The 22928-nt window shown below is 44.7% G+C and overlaps 1 protein-coding gene and 1 long non-coding RNA gene across 3 annotated transcripts in view; one reads left to right on the forward strand and one right to left on the reverse strand.

Moving 5' to 3' along the window:
• Positions 1-3487: 3487 nt before the first annotated feature.
• Positions 3488-7317, forward strand: LOC148016612 (uncharacterized). Its single transcript, XR_015688162.1, has 2 exons — positions 3488-3711; positions 3894-7317. It is a non-coding gene; the product is annotated as an uncharacterized LOC148016612 (long non-coding RNA).
• Positions 7318-8505: 1188 nt separating this feature from the next.
• The window catches only part of FHY1 (Haloacid dehalogenase-like hydrolase (HAD) superfamily protein), a 55977-nt gene continuing 41554 nt past the window's right edge, over positions 8506-22928 (reverse strand). Inside the window, exons 2-7 of one of the 2 annotated variants that reach the window (XM_087663596.1) lie at positions 14025-14100; positions 13876-13927; positions 13617-13731; positions 9412-9482; positions 9248-9328; positions 8506-9020 (exon numbers count right to left, since the gene is read on the reverse strand). In XM_087663596.1, the coding sequence (XP_087519722.1) occupies positions 9285-9328; positions 9412-9482; positions 13617-13731; positions 13876-13927; positions 14025-14100 (358 nt within the window). In that variant the 3' untranslated portion in view covers positions 8506-9020; positions 9248-9284. Of the gene's footprint in view, positions 9021-9247; positions 9336-9411; positions 9483-13616; positions 13732-13875; positions 13928-14024; positions 14101-22928 lie in introns of both variants that reach the window. The other variant, XM_087663595.1, reaches the window with a different exon arrangement.

A 22928-nucleotide genomic window follows, 5' to 3' on the forward strand; every position in this document is an offset into this window, starting at 1 on the left:
CTTGACATGTGAAATATGTGACATATATATAGTATTAGTAGAAAATTTTTGAGAATCTTTTGAGGGACGGTTTATCCTTGCAAGTCCTGTTGATACGTGTGAGCAACACACTTTGAGCATGTCTCCATAGTCTCATAGTCTCCTTGAAATATCACATAAACATTGAAACATACATGAATGCTATTGTGGTCTATGCCAAGCTTTCGTAACACCAATCGTGCATCATCTAATGAGACTCATGCATTGTGTTTCCAGGTGGTAGTATGTGATATTTCTCTCTTCCTTTCCCTCCCTTCCTCTCTCTCTCTCTCTCTCTCTCTCTCTCTCTCTCTCTCTCTCTCTCTCTCTCTCTCTCTCTCTCAATACACCTTTTCACAAACAAAAATAAAAAAAGAAAAGAAAACACAAAAGTAAAGATTTTCACAAACAAAAATAAAGAAAGAAAAGGAACAAAGAAAGAAGAGGTAATGTACCTACCTCAAGGTGCGAAGATGAAACCCTTTGTGTCTTCCTTTTTCTTTCTCGCCTTCACTACTTCCCTCCCTACTCCTTTGCATCCCTCTCCTTCTTCTTCGCATACAATAGTGGCAGTGGCAGAGGCGGTGATGACCTCTTCCTCTTTCTTTCTCTCTCTCTCTCTCTCTTCCTCTCCCTCTCCCTCTCCCTCTCAAAGCTTTGAGCTCTCTTACTCTCTCTTTCATTCTCTTTCGCAAATGGTTTGTAGAAATGTCACACTCAAGTTTGTAGTGCTTTGTTTTTCTCAAAACGCTATTGCTCTTTACGACACTATTTTTGTCGCAAATAGCATTGCTATTTAAGACACAATAGCAATGCTGTAGTGTCCATCTCCCACTTATTTGACCCTATATCTTCTCTTTACACCATAGTATTTTCCAAGATCTTATTCCTATAAATAGCTCGAATTGGCTATACACTTTAGTCCCCCCAAACTACTTTTGCTGCATAATGTATCACCTTCTCGAGGTACATTCATGAATACTAATAAGGTAATTCCAAGGCAAGGGGACAATCATGATAGCAACTAGATGCCGCCATTGACACCTTCAAACCATGGTTTTTTAGTCCCTACTAATAATTTGATTACTCCATTTTTCAAGTAGGAGGCGGTGTCTCTCCCTCTCATCTTTGAGTTTTGGTGGTATTTGAACTTTCTTGTATTGAACTTAAAGCAAGCCTATTGGATTTAATGGGAATATAGTTTTTCCTATTAGGACTTTGCGATGTAATATAGAAATCATGTTTGTACTAATTATATTGTGCCATTGTACACTTTGTTTTAGTGCACGCGCGCGAATACACACACATGGAATCCTCTACCTTCCCAATGACAACTAAGACTAAAGGGAGGGCTTAACTTATTGAAAGGAAATTCAAAAAGCCTAAAAACCAATAGGATAAGCGTCGTTTTTTTCCAAAAAGAAGGAGAAAGGAGAAGAGGGGAGAAGGAGGTCTAAGGGCCTACGACATCCTATGTCTTTGCACCAACCCATGCGACATCTTCTCTGTGTGGGATGTATGTGCGTGGTCCAATCGTTGACAATCGTCGCGTACGGCAGTGACTACCAAATATCCCTCACAAAATTTCCCGAGCTATCACAATGCCATTGCCTATTGAAACTCACCAACCACACAAATAGTTCATCAATAGTGCATGCATCATTGTACCCCTCATGGTTACCTCATCAAGGGTAGTCACAGCTGATGGTGCATACTTTACCTACGGCCTTTCATAAATTGCCTTTACCTACGGCCTTTCATAAATTGCCTATGTTCCTACATGCCTAACGTGATGTATTACTCGTGCATATTCATGCATGGTGTGGCATGGAGGCTTGTTATGATAACAAGAAAACCATACTTAGGTGCATCTAAACCTGTGTTGCATCACAGTTGGCTATTTACTGCATACAAAACCCTAGTTGTAGACATGATAATCGCCTATGATGCAAAACAATGTTGAGGCATGTATATCATATATGCCCCCATGAATACACATGACTTTCGACTCAGATGCCTAGTAATTGCATGATTGCTACATAATACCTTGCAAAATTGCATGAGTGATACATCATACCATACATACTCATGAAGAATATTCCACCTTTATGGCAGCATATGGGTTGCCTATGCCCATACATTCTAAATCTCTACATCATTGAACCATTTTCGACAAGTTACACAATCCTCATGCATTCTCTCTCTCTCTCTCTCTCTCTCTCTCTCTCTCTCTCTCTCTCTCTCTCTCTCTCTCTCTCTCTCTCTCTCTCTCTCTCTCTCTCTCTCTCTCTCTCTCTCTCTCTCTCTCTCTCTCTCTCTCTCTCTCTTTCTCTCTGTGTTAAGGCCAACTACTATCATTAGTAACACTAGTCTACATTCTCAGCATATCCTTTGAGGTAAATAATACTAATGCTCTCTCTCTCTAACCCTGTTAAGGCCAACTACTATCATTAGTAACACTAGTCTACATTCTCAACATATCCTTTGAGGTAAATAATACTAATGCTAAAGGTGGTGGCATGATGTATCTATATTTAAATATTTGTAGTCCATTTGCTTTGCTCTCCTAATCTATAGCCCTAATGTTCAATTTAGGTCTTGATGATGCCATAACCCATCATATATGACTCACACCCCTCATCCACTAATGGTTCTCTTGGAGCTTATTTGAGAACTTGCTCAAGATTCCAACTACAAAACTAAGATCTAGCTTGGTGTTGTATATAAAGATAACACATCCTAAAAGCCTTTGGTATTGGATGATGTCCATCATCAGTGGTGATGCATCCTCTAATGATATTTTTGCACTTACTTCCATTAGTAAAACCACTCCGTTATCCCAAATTCCTTCAAAATCTCTTTAGTAAACCTTCATTGAGAAACGGATATTTCACAAGGCTCGTGATATACCTCAATCCCCAAGCAAATATGTATAAGTCCTAGTCAAATGTAGCATCTCCCTAGTCTTCTAAAGAATATGCTCATGATCTCTTGTGATGATCAAGTCATCTACATACATAATACACCACTCTTCCCATCTTGCCTAAGCACGTATAAGTTAGCTCGTAAGTACGTTGGATGAACTTAATGCTTTTGAAAAATCCATCTATCATTTAATACTACAACATTGGGGCATGTTTCAGCCCATACAATTTTTTTCATAAGCAATGTCCAATTTTATGTAATCTCACTTTACTAGATAGGTTAAAATAAATCGAATTTACTTCCCAAAAATAATAATAAATGTGATGATACTTTTATGAAGCAAGCATTGCATTATGAAAGTAATGCACAAACTCATCTGATACAACTATTGCTTAAGAAAAAACAAGTTTGAAATACTATTCTCTTTCTTAGCACCCTCTAATTGTTGTGAGCAAGAATAGAGAAGCCTTTGGGACATCAACCTCATGGGGCCTACTTTCACTATCTTTTTAGAATCTCACATGCTTTGAAGTAGATGCAAGCACCACCACCTTTTCATATTCCTCAAGTGATCTTTCTGTGAGCACTGCCGTCGGCGGCCGCGCCGCCCCTTGGCGCGCATACAGTCGAACAAGCGCAGCCCTGAGGATGGGACTCTCCTGAGGGGAAGGCGCTGAAGCTGGACGATGATCGAATGGAGCTCGACTATGCCCGGGCGGTGTAGGAGAAGAAAATCGACATGGAGGAGATGGAGAAACAGCTTGTAATGTAAGTATCACCATATACCCCCCCGTGATCATCACTAATCAGGCCGTAGAAGCGAGCATGCGTGCTATGGGATCGGCGCAACGAAGTTGCGGATTTTCTCGAGCTCTTCGATGCAAATGGGATCGAAATATATGTAGCGAAGTTAAATTTTCATCCTTCCCAGATACTTGTTATATCTGCAGAGCCTCAGGCCACTTTGTGAAGGCATGCCTTACCAAGCAAGCCGGAGGGGAAGCTGAGGACAGGGATGAGATGCAGACTGAGTCTGATGCCCAGAAGGCTGTCCCGAAATTCCGTGATGCAACTTCTTCCAAGGAGGACAGCCACCAGACAAAACAAAATTGCCCAACAGAGCTCGCAGCCCTAGGGAGGACAACCCCCCAAGCAGACAGCAGGAAGCAACACTCCCCCTTTAAAACCAGATAGGCCACTCTCCGAAGGGTAATCCAAAGGCAAAACACGGACTGTTGTTGTGGGAAGGAAGGAGACCAACAAGGAAAATGTGGATAACTTTCAACCCCCTTCAGGATTAAGGGCTCTTAACAAAATCTCAAGCTGCTGGCCTGTCGCCATTCTCTCATTGAAAAGAACATATATGCAAGCTTGGCGGGAACGTATGAAGATTTCGATGAGCTCTATGATGGGTATGAAGATTTCGATGAGCTCTATGATGGATAAAGTCTCAGGAAAGATCAAGGTCATACCATGGAATGTCAGAGGATTTTGCAGCAAAGAAAAACAGTCTCTTCTTTGAACTGGTTCATAGCTGTAAGCCTGATATAGTCGCCATATAGCAGCTGAAAACAGGGGATGACCCCAACCTTCTATCCCCCTCCCCAGTTTATGAGGCATTTATCGGAGGCCGGTTCAGGGGCCGTGGTGGTACAGCCTTGTTTGTTCAATCATCCCTCAAGCCATCCTTGGCCTGGGAAGAAGGGTTCTACATTGGGCATGAAGCTGAGGATTGGAGGCGAAGAATTCCGTTTATACCCCAAATGGCTCCACCTCCCAAGCAAGACTCTGCGATTGACTCAACCATAAACTAAGTGGCACTCCGGCCTTATTAGTGGGAGATTGGAATATGACCACTTCTTAGGCAGACCAAAGCCAGGGCTGTGACAGAATGCTTGAAGGAGAAAAGAAAGCCTGGGGATTCACTAGCCATGATGCATGACCTTCAGGATGTTTCTCTCAATGATGATCCGCAGGCAGCAACTTACACTTGGCATAATTGCCATTTAGGCAGTACGTGGCTGGCTGCGTGCCCAGACAGGATGCATGTCAACAATGGCAGCTGGTGACTAGGGTCCAAACAGAGCTTCAGGTTTATGCCTCAGGTTGTAGCCTCTGCATATCCCAATCTTGTCTTGCTTTAACGTGGTCTATCCTTCGCAGGTGGACAGCCCTGGTGCACACTCCCCCCAAAAAGAAAAAAACAAAACCCCGCTTCTTTCAAGCTGAATACCACATTTCTTAATGAGGCTTGCATATTGCAAAGCAGTTAGCTGGATATGGAGAGAAACATCACAGCCCAAGTTAGATCCCACTGACAATTGGAATCAGTGCATCAGTGCAGTAGTATCCTTCTCCAAAGGGTTTGGACACAACAATGCTCGAAGGCAAAGGCACACTGAAGCTAAGGCTGCGAAGTTTAGAATAGTGGTGAGGAAGGTCACTGAAGTCTTCCCTAAAGACCTCTTTGTAAAGAGACTTCTAAGAGGTGTAGAAGAATTCATTAAGACCCAATAGAAGTGTGTGCAGGCAGCATGGATGCAACTCAGAGTGAAACAGGCAGTGCAGGGCGAAGGACTAAACAAGTCAAAAAAGCAAGTTGGTACAGTGGTGTGTATCAGGGATAAAAGGGGGGTTCTCTGCATGGAGCACCATAACATAGCGAAGGTCTTTGATTCCTATTTAGCAGGCATTCTTACTTTGGCTCCTGATTGCAACCAGTCAGTTAGGCAGACAATGGTATCACTACTGGCTAACATTGGATATGCCGTTCTGCAGGATAAAAGACTTCCAGGCCATTCTCAGTCAATGAATTGGAGCATGTCATAAAATATATGAAGCATGGCCAAATCCCTTGATCCTGATGGTCGATGGATTGATATTTGGGGAAGTTTTGACTAGAGTGGAAATCATGGGAATGTATCGAGAGGGAGTTTCAGCTGAAGGATGCAGAGCTGAATTGGCTTGTGGTAATTTTCAGCAAGAAGAAATCCTCCAGGCCTACAGCAACCACCCCCAGCAATGACAGTCCATCGAGAGACATTAACCAGATCAGATCCAGGGGCTTCAGAAAAAGCACAGTATGCTATAACATCGTCCTTTGAGGGTTGATACCCCAAGATGTAGCTTCGGGTGAGGAGGCAACCTTCTTCGGCTTCTCTGCCTTGTTCGTCGCTGTGCCTGCCTTTGGCTTTTTCCCTAGAGAAGTTTTCGTCATCTTCTTTGCGGCTTCCGATAGCTTGTACGAGTGCTTCACCTGCACAAGCTTCCCCTTCAAAACAAACTGCTTGCATTGATAAGGGACTTAAGAAATCTGCACCCCCAACATGATCTACCATCCAATCATCCATAGAATAGTACCCACTTTGAGGCTTCCCCGGTTCAGCCCCCACTGACTGACCTCATCCTTGCACAAGAAAACTGTATAGAGTCTCTCTTTCATCATCAGCCTAGTTGCTTGTTGAGAGCTAAAAAGATGAATGGGTTGCTTCTTACCCACCCAACCTCCAATCCTCACTAAGAGAGCTAAAGAGGGGCACCACCTAGCCAAAGGGAGGATGGGCTAGGACATCCCTTTCCTCATTCCACTCAAATCTTGGGCAACACAGGGAGGTATTCAGCTGGACAAAGTACACAGTAGAAAGCAATTCACTATAAGAAACAGTACCTTTCTCCTGAGGTTGCTGCAGAGTTGGGCAAAGAGGTGCCCCAACAACTCATTAGGTGTATGGGAATGGAGATCTAAGCAAGTCTGGTTGACTATGCCACCCTTCTAGCTCAATCTCACTCTTTGGAGGGTTCTGTTTAACAAGCTTCTTGTAAAGCAAAGAATAGTAAAGTTCAAACAAATTAGTCTGTATTGCCTCTTTTGGCAAAAAGAAAGAGAATATTGCCCATCTCTTCTGGGATAGTGTGCAAGTCAAAGAGTGTGGCATAAATTTGAGAAAGTCATGTTTACCTTGGGCTTCTACAGCTAAATTAGATTCAAACAAGCAATTTGGATGATAGGGGATCGATGGTAGACGAAGCCTGGCTATTATGGGGAGTGATTCGTGCTTGCTTGATTACGAGAGTCTAGAAGATTAGGAATGCTCTGCTACACGCTGCTGATAGGTTTGGGTGTAATGGTATAGATAATGTTTTCAAAGTCTCACTATCGGATGTCAAGGCTGTTTTAGAAGCATTAAGAAGTGCAGACATGTGTACAAGATCGCCTCTAGAGCTTTTAATAAGCTCTGACTGCTCTCTTGAGGATGTATATTTTCTTTGCGTCTCATAATACATTATTATTGTGTTTGCTGCTTCTTTTTTTTCCTTGTCTTTCATCCATGACAACTCACACTCAAAAAATAATATCCCTCTATCCACAAGACCATCACAAACAAATGCACACTTGACAATAGTTCCAAGTTTGTAGGAAATTGACAATTTTGTGTTGATGGAAGTCTGTTAAGTCCTATGGTCTAGGTAGGGATGACAAAGATGCTAGAAAACAACTATATTTTGTGAAAAACTACATGCATTTTGAATAATCTAGTAAATATTATATAATAGTAAAGTAGTGATAGAGATCTTGATATGTTAGAAGTACATGTCAATATAGAATGGGCCTATACTTGTGCACTTCTCTTTTTCACATATGTTTTGAATGGAAGGAGATTGAAAGATCTTATATGGTGATTAAAAAGTACCCCATCATTCTTAAAAATGTTGCATATCCAATGACCTTTAGGTTTCCGATTAGTACCTTGTGTTTGTCATGTTCGCAGACTAGACATCAAGGCCCTCTTGATTATATAGTCCTTTTTTTTTGGAGAAAGGCTTGAAAGTTTGAAAGGTGCCTTAAGGGTGTTACCAAGGTTTGAACTCATGTACACATGTACACACCCACTCTCAAACCCCTTGAGCTACAACCCTATTGGCTTGCTTATATAGTCTTTCTATCAAATGGTTTTCTAAACATCAAAAGCTATGACAACTTATGTTGTTTTTTCCACCAATGAGCCGTTGCCCAATTGATAGAGGTGGGTGTGTGAGTTACAAACGGTCGCAAGATCAATTCCTCCCAGCTATTGCGCACGGACTCAAAAGCACTTGCCGTCCTTCAAGATGGTGTTTGTGCAAAGTCTCATTAAAATATGTAGCCACCAGGCAAAAAATGCATTACAAAAACTTTTGTTTTTCATTAAAAAAGATCATTGTAATACATTTCTTTCATGGCATGTTATTTCATTGTTGTGAAATATTGAGCACATAAACATAATTACAAATTTATTGTGTAGAGAAAAAAACCATAGATTCAAGGGGTTTTGGGCAAGGGGAGCACACACACACACACAGGTCCATTTGGCATGGTACCTTTGGTCCAAATTCAAGAGACTTATATGGCAATTGAACACAAAAAGAAAGTTTATAGCCCTCTTTTCTTGTTTATTTTTTGAATATTCAAAGGTGTGCTATTTCAACTAGCAATGAAAATAAAAAAATTGTGCTTTCTTTATTTGCCTCTGATAGTTCATTGCTTTTGTGGCTCACAGACTGTGCTAGTTTCAATATGGGAAAGTTATAATATGTATCTACTCAGTTGGAAATCACGCTACATTAGTGTGGATATATTTTCCACTTTTACTACTTTGTTGCCTCTAGGAGTACTCAACAGGAATCTTTTCAATGGTGTTAAAGGGGCAAAGCAGCACGAGATTTTGGGTGGTCGAGTGTGGGGTCCTTATCTTTTTTTAAAACAATCTCCTTTGTATTAAATGTTTGTTAGGCCAATCACATATTACACAATCTGAGTGGACCATGACTAGCTCATGTAATTTTAAAAAGCTGGGTAAACTGAGTGTTATTGAGGAAAGCCTTGTGACTGGTACATCTACCTTACAAGAAGGGGTAGTTGCAGAGCTATAACTGAACCTCACTCGTTAGCAAATACTGGTAAGACAACCCCTTCTTTCCACACTCAGAAGTCTTACAATAGTATGCCTAAAGCTAGAAGATCTTTCTCAAGTTTTTCTGCACTTTCAAATGCGAGACCAGTCATGCCTATTTGATTAGCAGCTTCCACATTTCTTGATCTGGAAAAACAGAAACATATCAATTGTATGACTGAAAACCTGGTCTCTCTTGCAGATACCAAAAAGAACTACTTTAAGTTGTCTCTAAAGTTTTCATAACTGAAATAGCATTAATCTGGCTACCTGCACACTCTGATTTCTATTTGCAACTATGCAACAAAGAAAGACACTTACTGATCATCAATAAAAATAATGTCTACAACCATGCAATAAAGGAGGAAACTTACTGATCGTCAATAAAAATAACATCTGAAGGACTGACATTCAAATGCCTGGCAGCATCAACATAAGCTTCGGGGTCTGGCTTCCTTTTCCCTTCACAGTTACAAGATGTAAGAATCCAACCAGTGAGCAAATAAAAGTACAGTTGAAGGGGAACCTTTGCCTGTACCAGTGTGGCATGAGACGAATGTCCAAGTGAGGTACTTTGAAAGCTTCAATTTATCTTCGATCATATCGTACCTGCAATGAATGTCGCACTTTCTGTAACCAAAAAGAATCTTAAATAAAGCCATTGAATTAGTTGACATGAAGCAACCAAAATCAGCAGAAGTGAGGGCTATTAAGACAGACATTAACATCACTCATCGTTTGGGTCTACAAGTTTGATAGGACCACCTGGCTAATCAATCACTTTGGAGACAGACATTATTTACCCCTTTTTAAATACAAAACCACCATGGATACTTTGAAAAGAACCTATATGGGTCAGAACCAATTGTATTGGAAGGATTATCTTCCACTTATGGAATTTGCTTATATTAGTACTAAGTATGCTCAGACAAGTTTAGTCCATTCATGCTTATGTATGCCATCAGTCTAGAGCTCATTGTTTTGTTAGTTTGCAAAATGAGTGGGTGTTCAAGAAGCAAAGGAATTCCTAGAAGAAATGAAATACATGTTGGTTTTTGCTAGACATTATAAGCATTACAAAGATTGTAAGGGTAGAAAGCTTGATTTTCGAGTGAGAGATGCATTCATGTGTACTTACGAGTTCTAGAACATTCCAAGTCTCCAAAGACACTCTAAATTATCCTCTCAAGTATTGCAATCCATTCACAATACCTTAAAACATCGTATCAATAGATTACAAACTTAGTGTTCCAGATGGGAGAGGTTCACCGGTTTCAAGTGAATATGTGTAAAGACTGGGAAATGGCACCAGCCTGGTTGGTCGTGAGAACCTCATCAACTAGTTTCGTTGATTCTTTACTATCACATGAACCAGAACATATCTCTTCTCATCATAATACAGTACAAATCTTAATAATATACGCAATAAAGATTGTTAGGTAGAAAGTTCAACCTCCACGGACCAAGTCCTATGCAATTAATCTTCAGCTTTCTTCAATGATGCTAGACATCCTGAATCCTACTTAGACTGGATTTCTCCAGAACCATAGTACCCTATATGGTATCCTTACCTGCTAGGAGACTGCTCATTCATGGAAGGCACTTAATCTTATTAGTGCATACATCATGAGCGCTTCATGGACCTTGTAGAACAGACTATTTGTTCGAGAGCTCGAGAGTCTAGCCCCTTCATTTTTGTGGCGAAGGCTAGAAGCATCACCTCTCTTGGGAGAGATTTGCTTCAAACTTTGCTAGCATACTTGGCGAATGGTTCACCTCAATAGACCTGCCACAAGACAGTCAAAGGCAAAGACAGACTACAAGGACGTACAGGAGGTGAAGCTGATGATGCAATCCATTCATGACAGAATTCCAAAGGATAAAGGACAACCTTAGCCAGTGTACAAACTTGAAAGGCTTATTCTCCACACAGGATATTTTACTCTTGGTGTGATAACCACTAACAGTTTGTCCTAATGGCAGATTTATGAGGAAGGAAGCTGACTTGACAGAGGACACATGCTACACTTCCCAGAGGATCAGGTTTGTAGCTCATTGTACCTGGAAGTGATATATTGAACAAAACCCAACTACTTGATCACATGAAGGATGGAGAAGGCCCTTGATATTCTTCTTTTTGCACAATCATATTTGGGAAGGATTTAAATGACAAGCTCAATGCAATCCCAGCAGCTAGACAATATTGGCACCCAACTTCTGAAACAGATTGGAGGCCAGTTATATTATTTTTTTGGCCCATGGCACATAGAAGTGTCTGGCTTGGTTTTGGGATAGTACCAGAGACATGCTTAAAATGCGGCCCAGCTGAGAATATTAGAAGAAACTGCATACAGGATTGCCACAGCTTGGGAAGTTTGGAGGAGAGCTCTCAAACTGTCTTACAAAGCACTCAAGGAGAGATGATAGTGCTTTGGGAGGTAGTAGCTTAGAGATATGCTTGGGAAATGGAATCCATATACCAAACATGAGACAGTCACATACAATAGTGAGTCACTAGTTGAGTGGGCACTGGCACTGGCTCCCTCTCTCCATAGGGCATGCACTAGATCTGCGAGTGATGAACGCATGAATGTGGAGTCGTCTGGATAAATAGGACAAAATAGTGCCAAGAAAGTGATCAGGTCGGTCAGCATTTAATGTTAGTTGACCAGCACAAAATGCTAAAATAATAATCTCAATGACCATTAAAAAAGACTTAAATAACTCAGCAATGCCTAACTCAGCATATCCCAAACTCACTGACTTTCTCATGTATGGGAGCTCACTTTTAGTATCATTGAGGGCATACAAGGTGGTTTTGTACATTTAGTACAATACGATTTGTACGTGAACTAGTGCAGTACAAAACGTACACAAAAACTTCAAAAATAAAATATGTTGTTTTATACATTCATTAAAAAATACATGCAAAATTATATATATGTATACATAAAAATACATATAAAACGTGCAACTTAAAGATAGATCAATCATCACAAAGTTTCATGAATTAGAGACTAGAGTTTAGAAAACAATTGTAATGCCATATAGGTCTAAAGAGTCGAAACTAGATTTATGTATTGAGTGCTCCAAAACAATACATCAATCGCAAATGCTCATGAAAGGACTCAAAATCTATAATGACAAATGGACTAAGTACAAAATTTCTAGAGTCATGAGGCTCATCATCATGCTCAGACACGTCAAAAGGTGGAAAGCGGCCCTTACTACAAGAGGCCTCAAATGGCTCACCAAAGTTGCCATAACTTACAACATTCCCATCATCGTCAAGCCCAGATACATCGGAAGGTGGAGAGTTGCCCTCACTAGAAGAGGCCTCAGACACCTCACCTAAGTCCCCATCACTATTGATGTTCCCATCATCCTCATACTTAGGCTCTCCAATTGGAGCATCCTCTAAAGACTGCGACAACTGCATGTACAGTAGAGGAACTCCCCGAACCTCACCTCACGTAGGTCTTGATGGGTAGCGTAGTGGTGGTCCTAGTGCTTGCAACTCGAGCAACAACTCGATGCCCCCGCCGAGTGTATGAGACTCGGTGATCAATCTCCTTGAGCTCCACATAGAGATCACTAAAGATGGGGATTGGAGAAACTTGGAAGAGGTGAGGGAAAGGGAGAGGAAGATGGAGAGAGAGAGAGAGAGAGAGAGGGAGAGAGGGAGTAGGGTGCCTGAAGAAGATGGAGACTTGAGGAAGATTGAAGAAGATGAGCAAGTTGCAAACTAATTTGTGTGATGAGATAGGGGGGACGGGGCTGCTCTTTTGTAAGGGCTGAGCCTTGAGGTGAGGAAGAAGCGGAGAGGAAGTATGATTCATGGAGGGAGGAGTGTGAAAGAAAAAGTGAAGTTCAAACTTCAAAACTCCAAGCAGTCCCAAAAAATGGTCAAAAAGCAGCACAAACAGTCAGATTCTGCATGCAGGCAACGGTCACCTTTTTGGAACAGTTTGAATGCACGGATCCTGTATGGAACTGTACAGTACGATTGTACGGAACAGTACCATACAGGACATTCCATACATGCACAGAATGCAACCTAGCTAGCATATATGGACTGTGAGATGCAGCAAGGCTACAGAGCAGCAGCAGACTTTGATATCTGAGTCACTTGTATCTAGAACAAGATTGTCCACTCTTTCAGGGCTAAATGGCAAATAGTACAGATAGATGCAGAGTGTAAGAGGACAAGAAAGAGGTCTTCTGATTTTATTCTATCAATGATACTCTAGGGATTCTACATATTGTCTGCCACAAGAGACCACCAGGCTGGTTATTTTAATGGGCCTCGTGCTAAATCTTCTCCCTTCAAACTGCCAACCTGGGAAATGAGTGTTCCAATGCTTTTGTTTGTTCCATATTCATGGGACTCCATTAGTGATACTATTGCTGAGAGGTCTTTAACAGAAGCTTCTTTTGTAGGAAAAAAGGACTCATACTCATATCAACAGATAGGAAATGTGACATAAAGGGACATTTACATACAAGACCTGTTTTATCTGGTATACCTTTCGAATTTGCATTCATAGTTGTTGCATTCTGAGTAAGAAAATGATCTCCAGGCTAACTTTAAAATTTCTAGGTTGGTAACAAACACATTTAAGCACATCACTTAACATGCCAGACAAAGCCTCACGAAGCGAGGACAAGCTTTACAAAAATAAGATAAGTAATTGAAAAATGTGTCCATTGCAATGTTAAATATTTTTTGAAATCTTTGAATACCAGGATGGATAGTTTGTAAAGGCATGGAGTTGGTAGCCTCTTGATTTCAAACGCCCCAGAAGAGCTTCTACACCTTCCAAATAAGTGTAGCCATTTTCCATGCACCGCTTTAGTCCTGCCAAAGACATTATGATTCGAGTGTCCTGCTTAATTATCTAGTCGCCCAAATCTTTTCAGCACATTCTACTTGCTTAAACCCCTTGACTATATTGCCTAAGCATCGAACAAAGACTCAGTTATTCAGGCCATATGTCAGTACCTCTAGAGTCAAAATCACGTTTATCAAGAAAAAAATTGCTGACAAGTTCCTCCTGCAAAGAACATAAATTTGAAAACACTTCAAGGTTTCACCATCAGCACATGGCAAGTTATCAATTGAAATACTTGACCAAAAAAAGGTGCTCAAACCTCAGCAATCAACCCTTTTTCAAATTCAACCCAAGCAGTTGGATGCTTGATCGCCAATAATTCTTTGAAAGAGATTCTGTAATTTAAAGGAAAACTCACACTCTCTCTCTCTCTTTCTCTCTCTCTCTCTCACACACACACACACACGTGCGCGCGCACGCACATGCAGCTCTGAGTACAGGCATGAATGCAGTCTTGAATGCAAATGTGAATACAGTTCTGAGTGCAAACGTGAATGGACTTGTGAGCTCTGATTACAAGCATGAACATTTCTGAAGCAGTGAATGTAATACTGAATGCAGAACTAAATGCTCAATGCAACATGCGGTGGATGCCATGAATGCTATAGTGATTGTAGTAGTAAACTGTGAAGGCACATGTGAACCCTGCTGTAAGGAGTGAATGCAAATGTGATTAGAGTTGCATGTGTTTGTGAGAGATTATGGGGAATGAAAAATTGCAAAATTGTTCTGGTTTGATTTGTAATATGTATGCAGTGAATGCTGTGTTAAAGTAGTGAAATAGTAAACAGAAAACACATACACTGCCATTTTTCAGATGCCAAAGGAATAAGCATCAGCTCACACCACACCAATGGAAACACTGAACCAGAACGTAACCATATCCCAACTTCCATACGCTCACTGAAGACCCGAGATTCAAATTCACTTACACATAAAAATGCAAGGTATGGGCTAAGCTACCCCCTAGATGCAAAGAGGCAAGGGAAGACAGCCAGAGTAATAGATGAGATGTGTATAGACTCGTATGAGTAGAAATGCGCCCCATGACAGAAAAATTCAAAACTGAAATCATGAAAAAAACTATGGGGTACTTAAAGTGAAATGCAACATGACAAGTACATGATGATAAGAAATGAGATGAAGGCACAGTTAAGATGTGAAATGGAAACTGCACAAGGCCTTCGGTGCTCTGAAATGAAACAGGAAATGCAAAAAGAAGTGAAAGCACAACTTGCTCTTAAATGTGAGGAACTTGAGGGATTGAAGGTGAAGCTGACTAAGTGTAAGAAAAAGATCAGCCAACTTGAGTACTAGAACCCTTGGAGGAGAGCCCTCAGGATGATATTTCATGGCACAGCAGAGACCATCAGAAGGGAACACCTAGTCTCCACCCAAACTGGGATGGCAAAATGTACCCAAGAAAAATAGGTACTATCAAACCTGTCAAAAGGCTGGCCATTTTAACGACGAGTGTTGCTCGAAGGCTAAAGGCACATGACCCAATAAAAAACCCCCACACAAACCCCACCCCACAATTGCAAGGTAATCCCCCACAATGGAAGGAGGGTGGTGGCAACCAACAAGATCAAGGGCTGTGGAGATCTCCGAATCACACTGCCACCAATCAGCCTTCACAATTTGCACCGTTCTCAACTCCAAAGGGCATGTCTGACTAGTCTGCTAGACCTTCAATGGACTTCCATCCTCAAGCCCACCTTGTCTCTATAGAGACTTCAGAGGTTGTGAGCTTGGTCCACATTCGCAAGTTGCCCATTGGTGGGGCAATTATAGAGGCTGACCCTACACAACCTTGTGGCCATTCAACTGACTGGATTGTGGATAATAGAGCTAGTCATCACATGACGACCTGTTCATCTTCCAGGCCCCTACAATCGAGAATGTAAAATATGTGAATAACTCTCTCCTCCCCCAAGATCTAGGGCATTGATCATGTAAAGTTTGATACTAACAAATGTCCTAATCTCACTTCATTGGATAACATCTTTCATATCCCTCAGCTTAGGGTAAACCTTTTATCCATCCAGTAGCTTTGCCAGTTGGGGCAACCAATCCTCTTCTCAATGACCATTGTCGAGTTTCTTGATACCAAGACTGGTTTAGTGATTGCTCGCAATGAAGTACAAGCAAATGGCCTCTATCTAATGACACAATCTCTCTCATAGCTGACATTGAAGGGCTTTGCAATCCCTAGACTTCATGTCCTAGCTACAACTAGGAATCCTACAAATGAAGAATTTCTCTAGCATTTTCGCTTTAGACATCTTGTGTACAACTCTCTTTGTGAGTTGTCACGTTGTTGAATGGTTCAAGGCCTTCCACACCTAAAATTGTCCAAGGTCATTTGTAAATCCCATTATTTAGGAAAACGCCATTGCACACCTTATCCTCAACAAATCACACATAAACTAAGGGGCCTCTTAAGTTGACTCACGTTGGCCTTTGTGGGCCACCATCCACAATAGGCATTAATGGTGCATTGTACTTCTTTCTCATTGTGAATGGCTATTCAAGATATTTGTAGGTCTATTTTCTTGAGAATAAATCTAACACCTTTGTATATTTCTCTACTTGCATATCTTGTGCAAAATTAAATGAGTGTCCATTTAAGGACAATGAGCCATCAGAGGGGGAGTTCTCTTCATCGCGTGAGGAGGATCCACCTTCTCTTAGTGAGGGGGAGTCCCTTCCACAAACAAGTGCTTTACAAGTACCGGAGACTTCTCGATCTCCTTCACAACAGGATGAGCCTATCAACATTTCTCAGTGGTATCAGCCGCTCATGCAGGATTCAAGGATTCCTCAATTCCTAGAGACACCTCTTAGCCCTCGCAGGTCAGCTCACGTTAAAGCCCGACGGAATAGTTCACTCTGTGTAAACTATGCTCTTATGTCTCAGGTTCTTCAAGACCATGAGCCTACTATAGTTAATGAGGCTCTTGCACAAGATGTTTGGCGCAATGCTATGCAAGCTGAGATCAATTCTATCAAGCAGAACCAAACTTGGAAGTTGGTTCCTTGTCCGAAGAGGCGGAAGGTGATTGGTGTGAAGTGAGTCTTCAAGACCAAGTATCTTGCAAATGGGACCTTGGACAAGTATAAGGCACGGCTTGTTGCCAAGGGATTCTCTCAGAGGGTATGTTTTGTGAGAGGAAGGAGAGATCAAAGCTCAGATGAGAGTATAGTTGACAATGTAAAACCTATTGTGGGATTTTTTCCCTGACAAGTCCCAAAACAAACGAGGTCTCAGGTATTTTGCATTCGCTCCCCGTTTCGGCTCCTCGTTGTGGCCGACTGCCTAGCCTGCCTCCGCCTGCCGCCTGGCTCGACTAGCTGCCCGCGCCTAGCCCGTTTCCGCACTAGCAGCGCTCGCACCCCACTAGCAGCGCCGCCCGACTACCCGCTTGCCAGTGCTTGCCTACCCGACTGCTTGCCCCCCTAGACTGTTGGCCCGCCAATGCTTGCCTGCCCGCACCTATCCTGTTTGAGACCGCTCGACTGTGCCCACGCTTGTCCCATCAGGCCCCGCCCTTTGCATCAACGAGCATTGACCTGCTGTGGCGGTTCCACCCTCTGCCTCATGCACGAAAGACCTCCCTAGTCGACCTGCTCTGATGCCTCCCTTCTATGTTGTACGTTCATACCGCTAGCATTCGTTGCTCCCTCTGTCTGCAGCAACATTCCCCTTGGTATCACAACAGCTAGATTGGTAGCCCCTAACAGTGATGCTCAATGGAAGCCTTTGGTCAGACGTCGGAGCATTCTGCGAGTGCCCCCCAGTCAAATACCTTGTGCGTCGTCCTCTCTGAGGAACAACTCCTTTCTGTCCATGCTACAGAGCTGGAATTGAAAGAAACAACAATCTATGGACAGGTCGTAGGACACTCTCCATCCAGCTTCCGGATTGGCTTCACTCCACGCTACGCATTGGCATAGCGCAGATTGTGGAGGCAATTCTCATGGGTCAGGGGATCTTCATGTGGTTCAACTCACCTCCGTGGATGCAGCCCGCGAGCTAGTGGATAGCTCATCTTATGCCTCCACGAAGGGGGTCATTTACATGGTTCCTTGGTATAGTGGCTTCACAGTGGAGGAGTTCACGCTCCACAGGTTTCCTAGACACCCGGTCACCCTTCTATTCCCCGGACTGGAGGGAGAGTATCGTCAATTAGTGAAGGACTTTGGACGGCTTTTCGGCACAGTTCTTCCTCCCTCCTTCGCGGATGCAGTGATAGCCGCAGGAGTCCTGAAGGTACGGGTGGTTGTAAAAGATGCAAAGAACATACCCAAGTTTCTTGAGATTGAGGCAAGCAAACACTCTTTCAGGCAACAAGTTATTGTGACAGGGCAGTCTAGCCAGTGCCTGCGATGCCATGACTTTGGGCATCAGGTAGCAGACTGCACACGTTTCGGAGCCAAGGCGGCTCAGCTGGTAGAACCACAGGTGGATGCTGATGGTTTCACACGGGTCGAGCGATGACAGAGAGGGAGACAACAGGGAGGGCCTTAGCCAGCCCCTCAGACACAGCCACGACAACAAAGAGCAAGAGGGCGAGCGACGGGCCCTCCTCAGAACACCTCGCAGCACTCCCCCGTTCGTCCCACCCAGCTGGATCACAGGCCTCCACCCCCACCATCCATTGAAGTGTCTCAGCCCCCCCCTCACCTCATGGATCCCCCTCCCCCTCGGCCCTATCCCACGGCCTTCCCCTTCCGGGACCACTCGCCCCCCCTCATACGTCCGACCACCCCCCAACCCCTTACTCGTCTTCTTCCCCACCTTTTCCCCCGCCGATCAGTCCCCCCTCAATCTTCACCCAATGCATGTGTCCCCCCCCCCCCCCCCCCATCCATTCCCCCTTCCCACAGGAGGTGACGAGCCTCACACGCCCATATCCTCTTCTCACCAGCAGCCCAACCCCCACCCCTCCCTACTCAGCCACCAGCTCATCTAGTTCAACTGCCCGTCACACCTTCCCTTGACAGGCCCAATTGCTCCCCCAAGATTTTTTCTGCAATGGTCCATGGTCTTATTTGAGAGTTGCGAAGCGCAGAGAGTTTCCACTATCTCTGGAGATGGGGATCTTCGTGGTCCGCAAGTCAAGGAGCGGCAAGGTCCATTTACTAGCACCACCGGATGGACCAAACTATGCTTTCTTCTTTTAAACCTCTCATTGAGGAGACTGCACAATGACACACATAGAGGAGGAGGTGAGGGGCTAGGTTGCAGACCACATCTCCCAGCGGATGGGAGGAGGACTAGCACTTTTTTCCCGATAGTGGCTACGGTGCATGATGGACTGGTGGGCTTGAGCCGAGGTCCCACATCTGAGCATTATTTTTCGAGCCCCTCCACAGTGGAGTTCACCGATGGATGTGATCGGATGGCCCCTCGCACAGACTTCCCATTTTTACTAGTGTACAGAGTCACGCCCCTCAGCCTAGCTAATAGACACCCTGGTGGTACTGCCTAGAGCATCTATCACCCCCATGGTCCGCCGCCCGAGAGCCACCATGGGGGAATGAAGTTCACTCTCCAAGCCTGCGGCTAAGCGCATTCGCATGCCCCATAGCTCTTCCTCTTCATCAGCAGCTTCCACACCGAACAGATGCTTGTTCGGCCAGTCACAACTTTTCCCATGAGTCTACACCTAGCATCATAGAATGTGAGCAACCTCCGTTACAGTGAGCACGTGGTTCTAGGAAATTGATTGTTCGGCAGGAGCTGCAGCTTGCTCTTGCCAGACGGATCGACATCTTTCTTCAGGAGCACAAGCTTATCCCCTCCTAGGCCCATTGGATGAGAAGGTACTTCCAAGCAGCTCACACATCTACTGGGAGTACTCCATCGGTACCCACGGCAGCAGTGGAGGCATATGCACCTCTATTGGCCCGAGCCTCACCGCTTGTGTACGAGACCACAGGACGATTGTGGCAAGGAAGGTCCTATGGATCAAACTGGATGTAGGGGACTCGTGCCTTGGAGTCCTCAATGTTTATGCTCCTACTGAGGTTAGGGCACACAACAAGTTCTAGGTAGAGATCACAGCAAGACTCCTAGAGGTGGACTCTTGGATTGTTGGAGGAGACTTCAACAACTTGGAGGCCTTAGAGGACCAACAGGACAGAGGCAAAGATTACTAGGGTATGGCAGGGGAGGAGCAGGAGGCATGGGAGGTCTTCCTCCTCGCAGTAGGAGCACATGATGCTTGGCGGGACCCAGCTTTCCACAAAGGCCTTAGCCGAGTCGAGCAAGATCTACCAAGAGGCAGCCCTACAAGCCAGGCAGCAGAGTTGGGAGGAGGTGAGAGCACTCCAGCAAGACCTAGCAGCCACGCAGAGACTACTCTAGGAGGCACCAGGGGATCCCACTCTCCACACGCAGGAGGTGCGCCCACGGGCAGCCCTCGTCGGCCTTGAGAACAAGCACTCTGAGTTCTCCTTCCGTACCTCAGTAGCTTTTTCGGTGCGGAAGGGGGACACGATGTGCACGGAATTTTTTCAAGTGCATTAACCTCGCACCCTAGGAGACTAGATTCGCAACCTCCGTAATCAATACGGGAGGATTTGCCCTAGCCCAGATGAGGTGTTGGAGATTGCCATTGACTTCTACAGATAGCTTTTTCAGCAAGAGGCAATCTCAATCAGAGTATAGCGATGTAGACAGCAGGTTTGGGATAGCATTCCACCCCTGGTCATAGAGGAGATGGGACGCTCCCTCCTAGACCCCTTCACAGAGAAGGAGCTAACTGAGGCCTTCAATGCACAAGATTGGCAAAAATGCCCGGGAGAGGATGGTCTTTCTAAGGCCTTCTTCACTACCCACTGGGAGGTGGTGAAGGACCCCCTACTACTGGCCTTTCAGGAGATTTTCCTCAAGACGGATACTAGGGAGTTTATCGGCAGGTCTTGTTAGTCTCCTCCCCAAAGGGGGAGATCGGTTGTAGCTATCCCAGTGGAGACCGATCACCTTGTTGTCAATGGCCTATAAGACCCTGGTCAAGATGATCGGGAGTCGACTCCGCCTCATGCTTCCAGACATCATTCATGACACCCAGACAGGTTTTGTCTAGGATACGAGCATCCTAGACAATGTCTTCACTTTTTTCAAGGCGATTGAGTGGGCTCAGCACAGTGGTCAAGGATTGGGAGTACTCCTAGACTTTGAGAAGGCCTATAACAGGGTTGACTGGGACTTCTTAGAGGGCACCATGGCGAGGCTGGATTTCCCCCAAGCATGGATCTGCGGGGTTTCGGCACTTTACAGATCGACCACTAGCAAGGTTCTCATTGGTGGCAGGATATGGGAGGAGTTTCGGCTAGAGAGATCTGTCCGGCAAGGCTGCCCTCTTGCTCCATATTTGTTCCTACTCTTTGCGGAGATGATGTCCTATTTCCCTCACTCACAAGTGAGCGGGCTATGTGGCCTGCGACTTCTGGTGAGGGAGAAAACTGAGCTGCTAGACTCAAGGTATGCAGATGATACCGCTCTTTATGTAGAGGATGATGAGCTGATGTTGGAGAGAGTGAGACTAGCTCTAGAGGTATTGTGCACTACAGCTGGAGCAAAAATGAATTGGAGAAAGTCGGTTGGTTTTCTTACAGATCCGAACCCCAGCGCGGAGTGGAGTGTCCACCTGGGGTTCAAATGGGTGAGCAAGACCATCCGATATCTAGGGTTCCAGGTGGGGCTCAACATCACTCTTGCCCAGTAGTTTCTTCCAGTTCTGGATTCTATTAGGCGGAAGTTGACCTATTGGAGCTGCCTTTCTTTAGCGGGCCGAGTCCTGGTGGTCAACCAAGTCCTCCTAGCGATAGCTTCGTACATCGCCTCTTGTTGGTGTTTCTCCTCATCTTGTGTGGTTCAACTTCGCCGCCTAGTGCGGAATTTTCTCTGGGCTGGCTCAGACGGTTCCAAGAACTCCCGAGCCAAGGTACCGTGGGCGACCATCATCCGGTATCGGACTGAGGGAGGGCTTGGGATCATTGACCCAGAGTTCTAGAGCTTGGCCCTTTTGGGCAAGCTAGTGGTCCGTGGTCTCATACCAGGCAGGCAGACCTGGAAGGTCCGTTTGTAGATGGGTCTCCAAGAGTGCAGATCGAGGCTTGGCGGGGATTGGAGGCCATCCTTGAGATGGATCTTCACGACTGCCTAGATCACGCCACCCAGATCTTCCTTCCTCCACAGTTTACTTTGAGTGTGGGAAGGCCTTCGCAAGGCCCTAGTTCAGAGGCCCCCAGGATGCCAGGAGGAGATAGACCGCCAGCCGATGGTCTAGAACCCCCTAGGTCAGAGATCGGGACGGGATACGGATAGGTGAGTGATCCCACATCTAGTGGGCTGGCTGGGAGACTGGCCCTATTTGTACTATCAGGATGTGGAGGGAGATGTACAGAATGGCAGATCAAGAGATGTTGCAACGAGCATCAGGATGTCAACGAGAGGAGCTGAGCTGAGGAGGAGGGAGATTGACTCAACGATCCCTCAAGAGTGGCTAGATCCCCTGATCCGAGAGCCGGTGAAGCCTAGGGAGGTGTAGATTACTAGATTCTCACCGGCAGGTATTGTTAGCGATCAGAGCCAAGCAGTCCAGTCGGACTGGCTGTACAGTTGGACTGTACAGTCAGACTGCCACGTGGCAGTCCGACCTGGTACAGTACAGTCGGCTGCATTTAATGCAGCCGACATGCAGTTATTTGGCGCCCAGTTCTTGGCTATTTATAGCCGGGATTTCCAACAGTCTCCCACATTCTTCTGCTCGCAGATTACAGGCTGGTGGCTCGCGCAGATTCCGTCTCTGTTCGCAGATTTCAGACAGGAGATCGTGCAGACTGCAGCGGACTTCGAGGTGAACAGCAGGTTGCATCATCGAGGTGGAGACACGCAGTCCAGCGCACTGCGCCCGTGTTTATATCTGCATATCTTTGTATACAGCACACTTTATACAGCAGATCTTCATCTTCCACTGTCTCTTTCTCTCTCCTCTCTCTCTGCAATCTCTCTCTTTCAGTCTTACGCTTCCGCACCGCTGCACTCTGACATGGTATCAGAGCAGTGTTGAAGGGCTGACTGAGTGCAGAACCAACCTGAAGAAGAGTTTCCATCGCGACACAAGGCTGCGTTTTCAGCGTTTGAGGGCAG

Source organism: Lygodium microphyllum, chromosome 23, assembly GCF_053477565.2.
Source record: "Lygodium microphyllum isolate KBCC chromosome 23, Lygodium_microphyllum_v1.1.10, whole genome shotgun sequence".
NCBI lineage: Eukaryota > Viridiplantae > Streptophyta > Polypodiopsida > Schizaeales > Lygodiaceae > Lygodium > Lygodium microphyllum.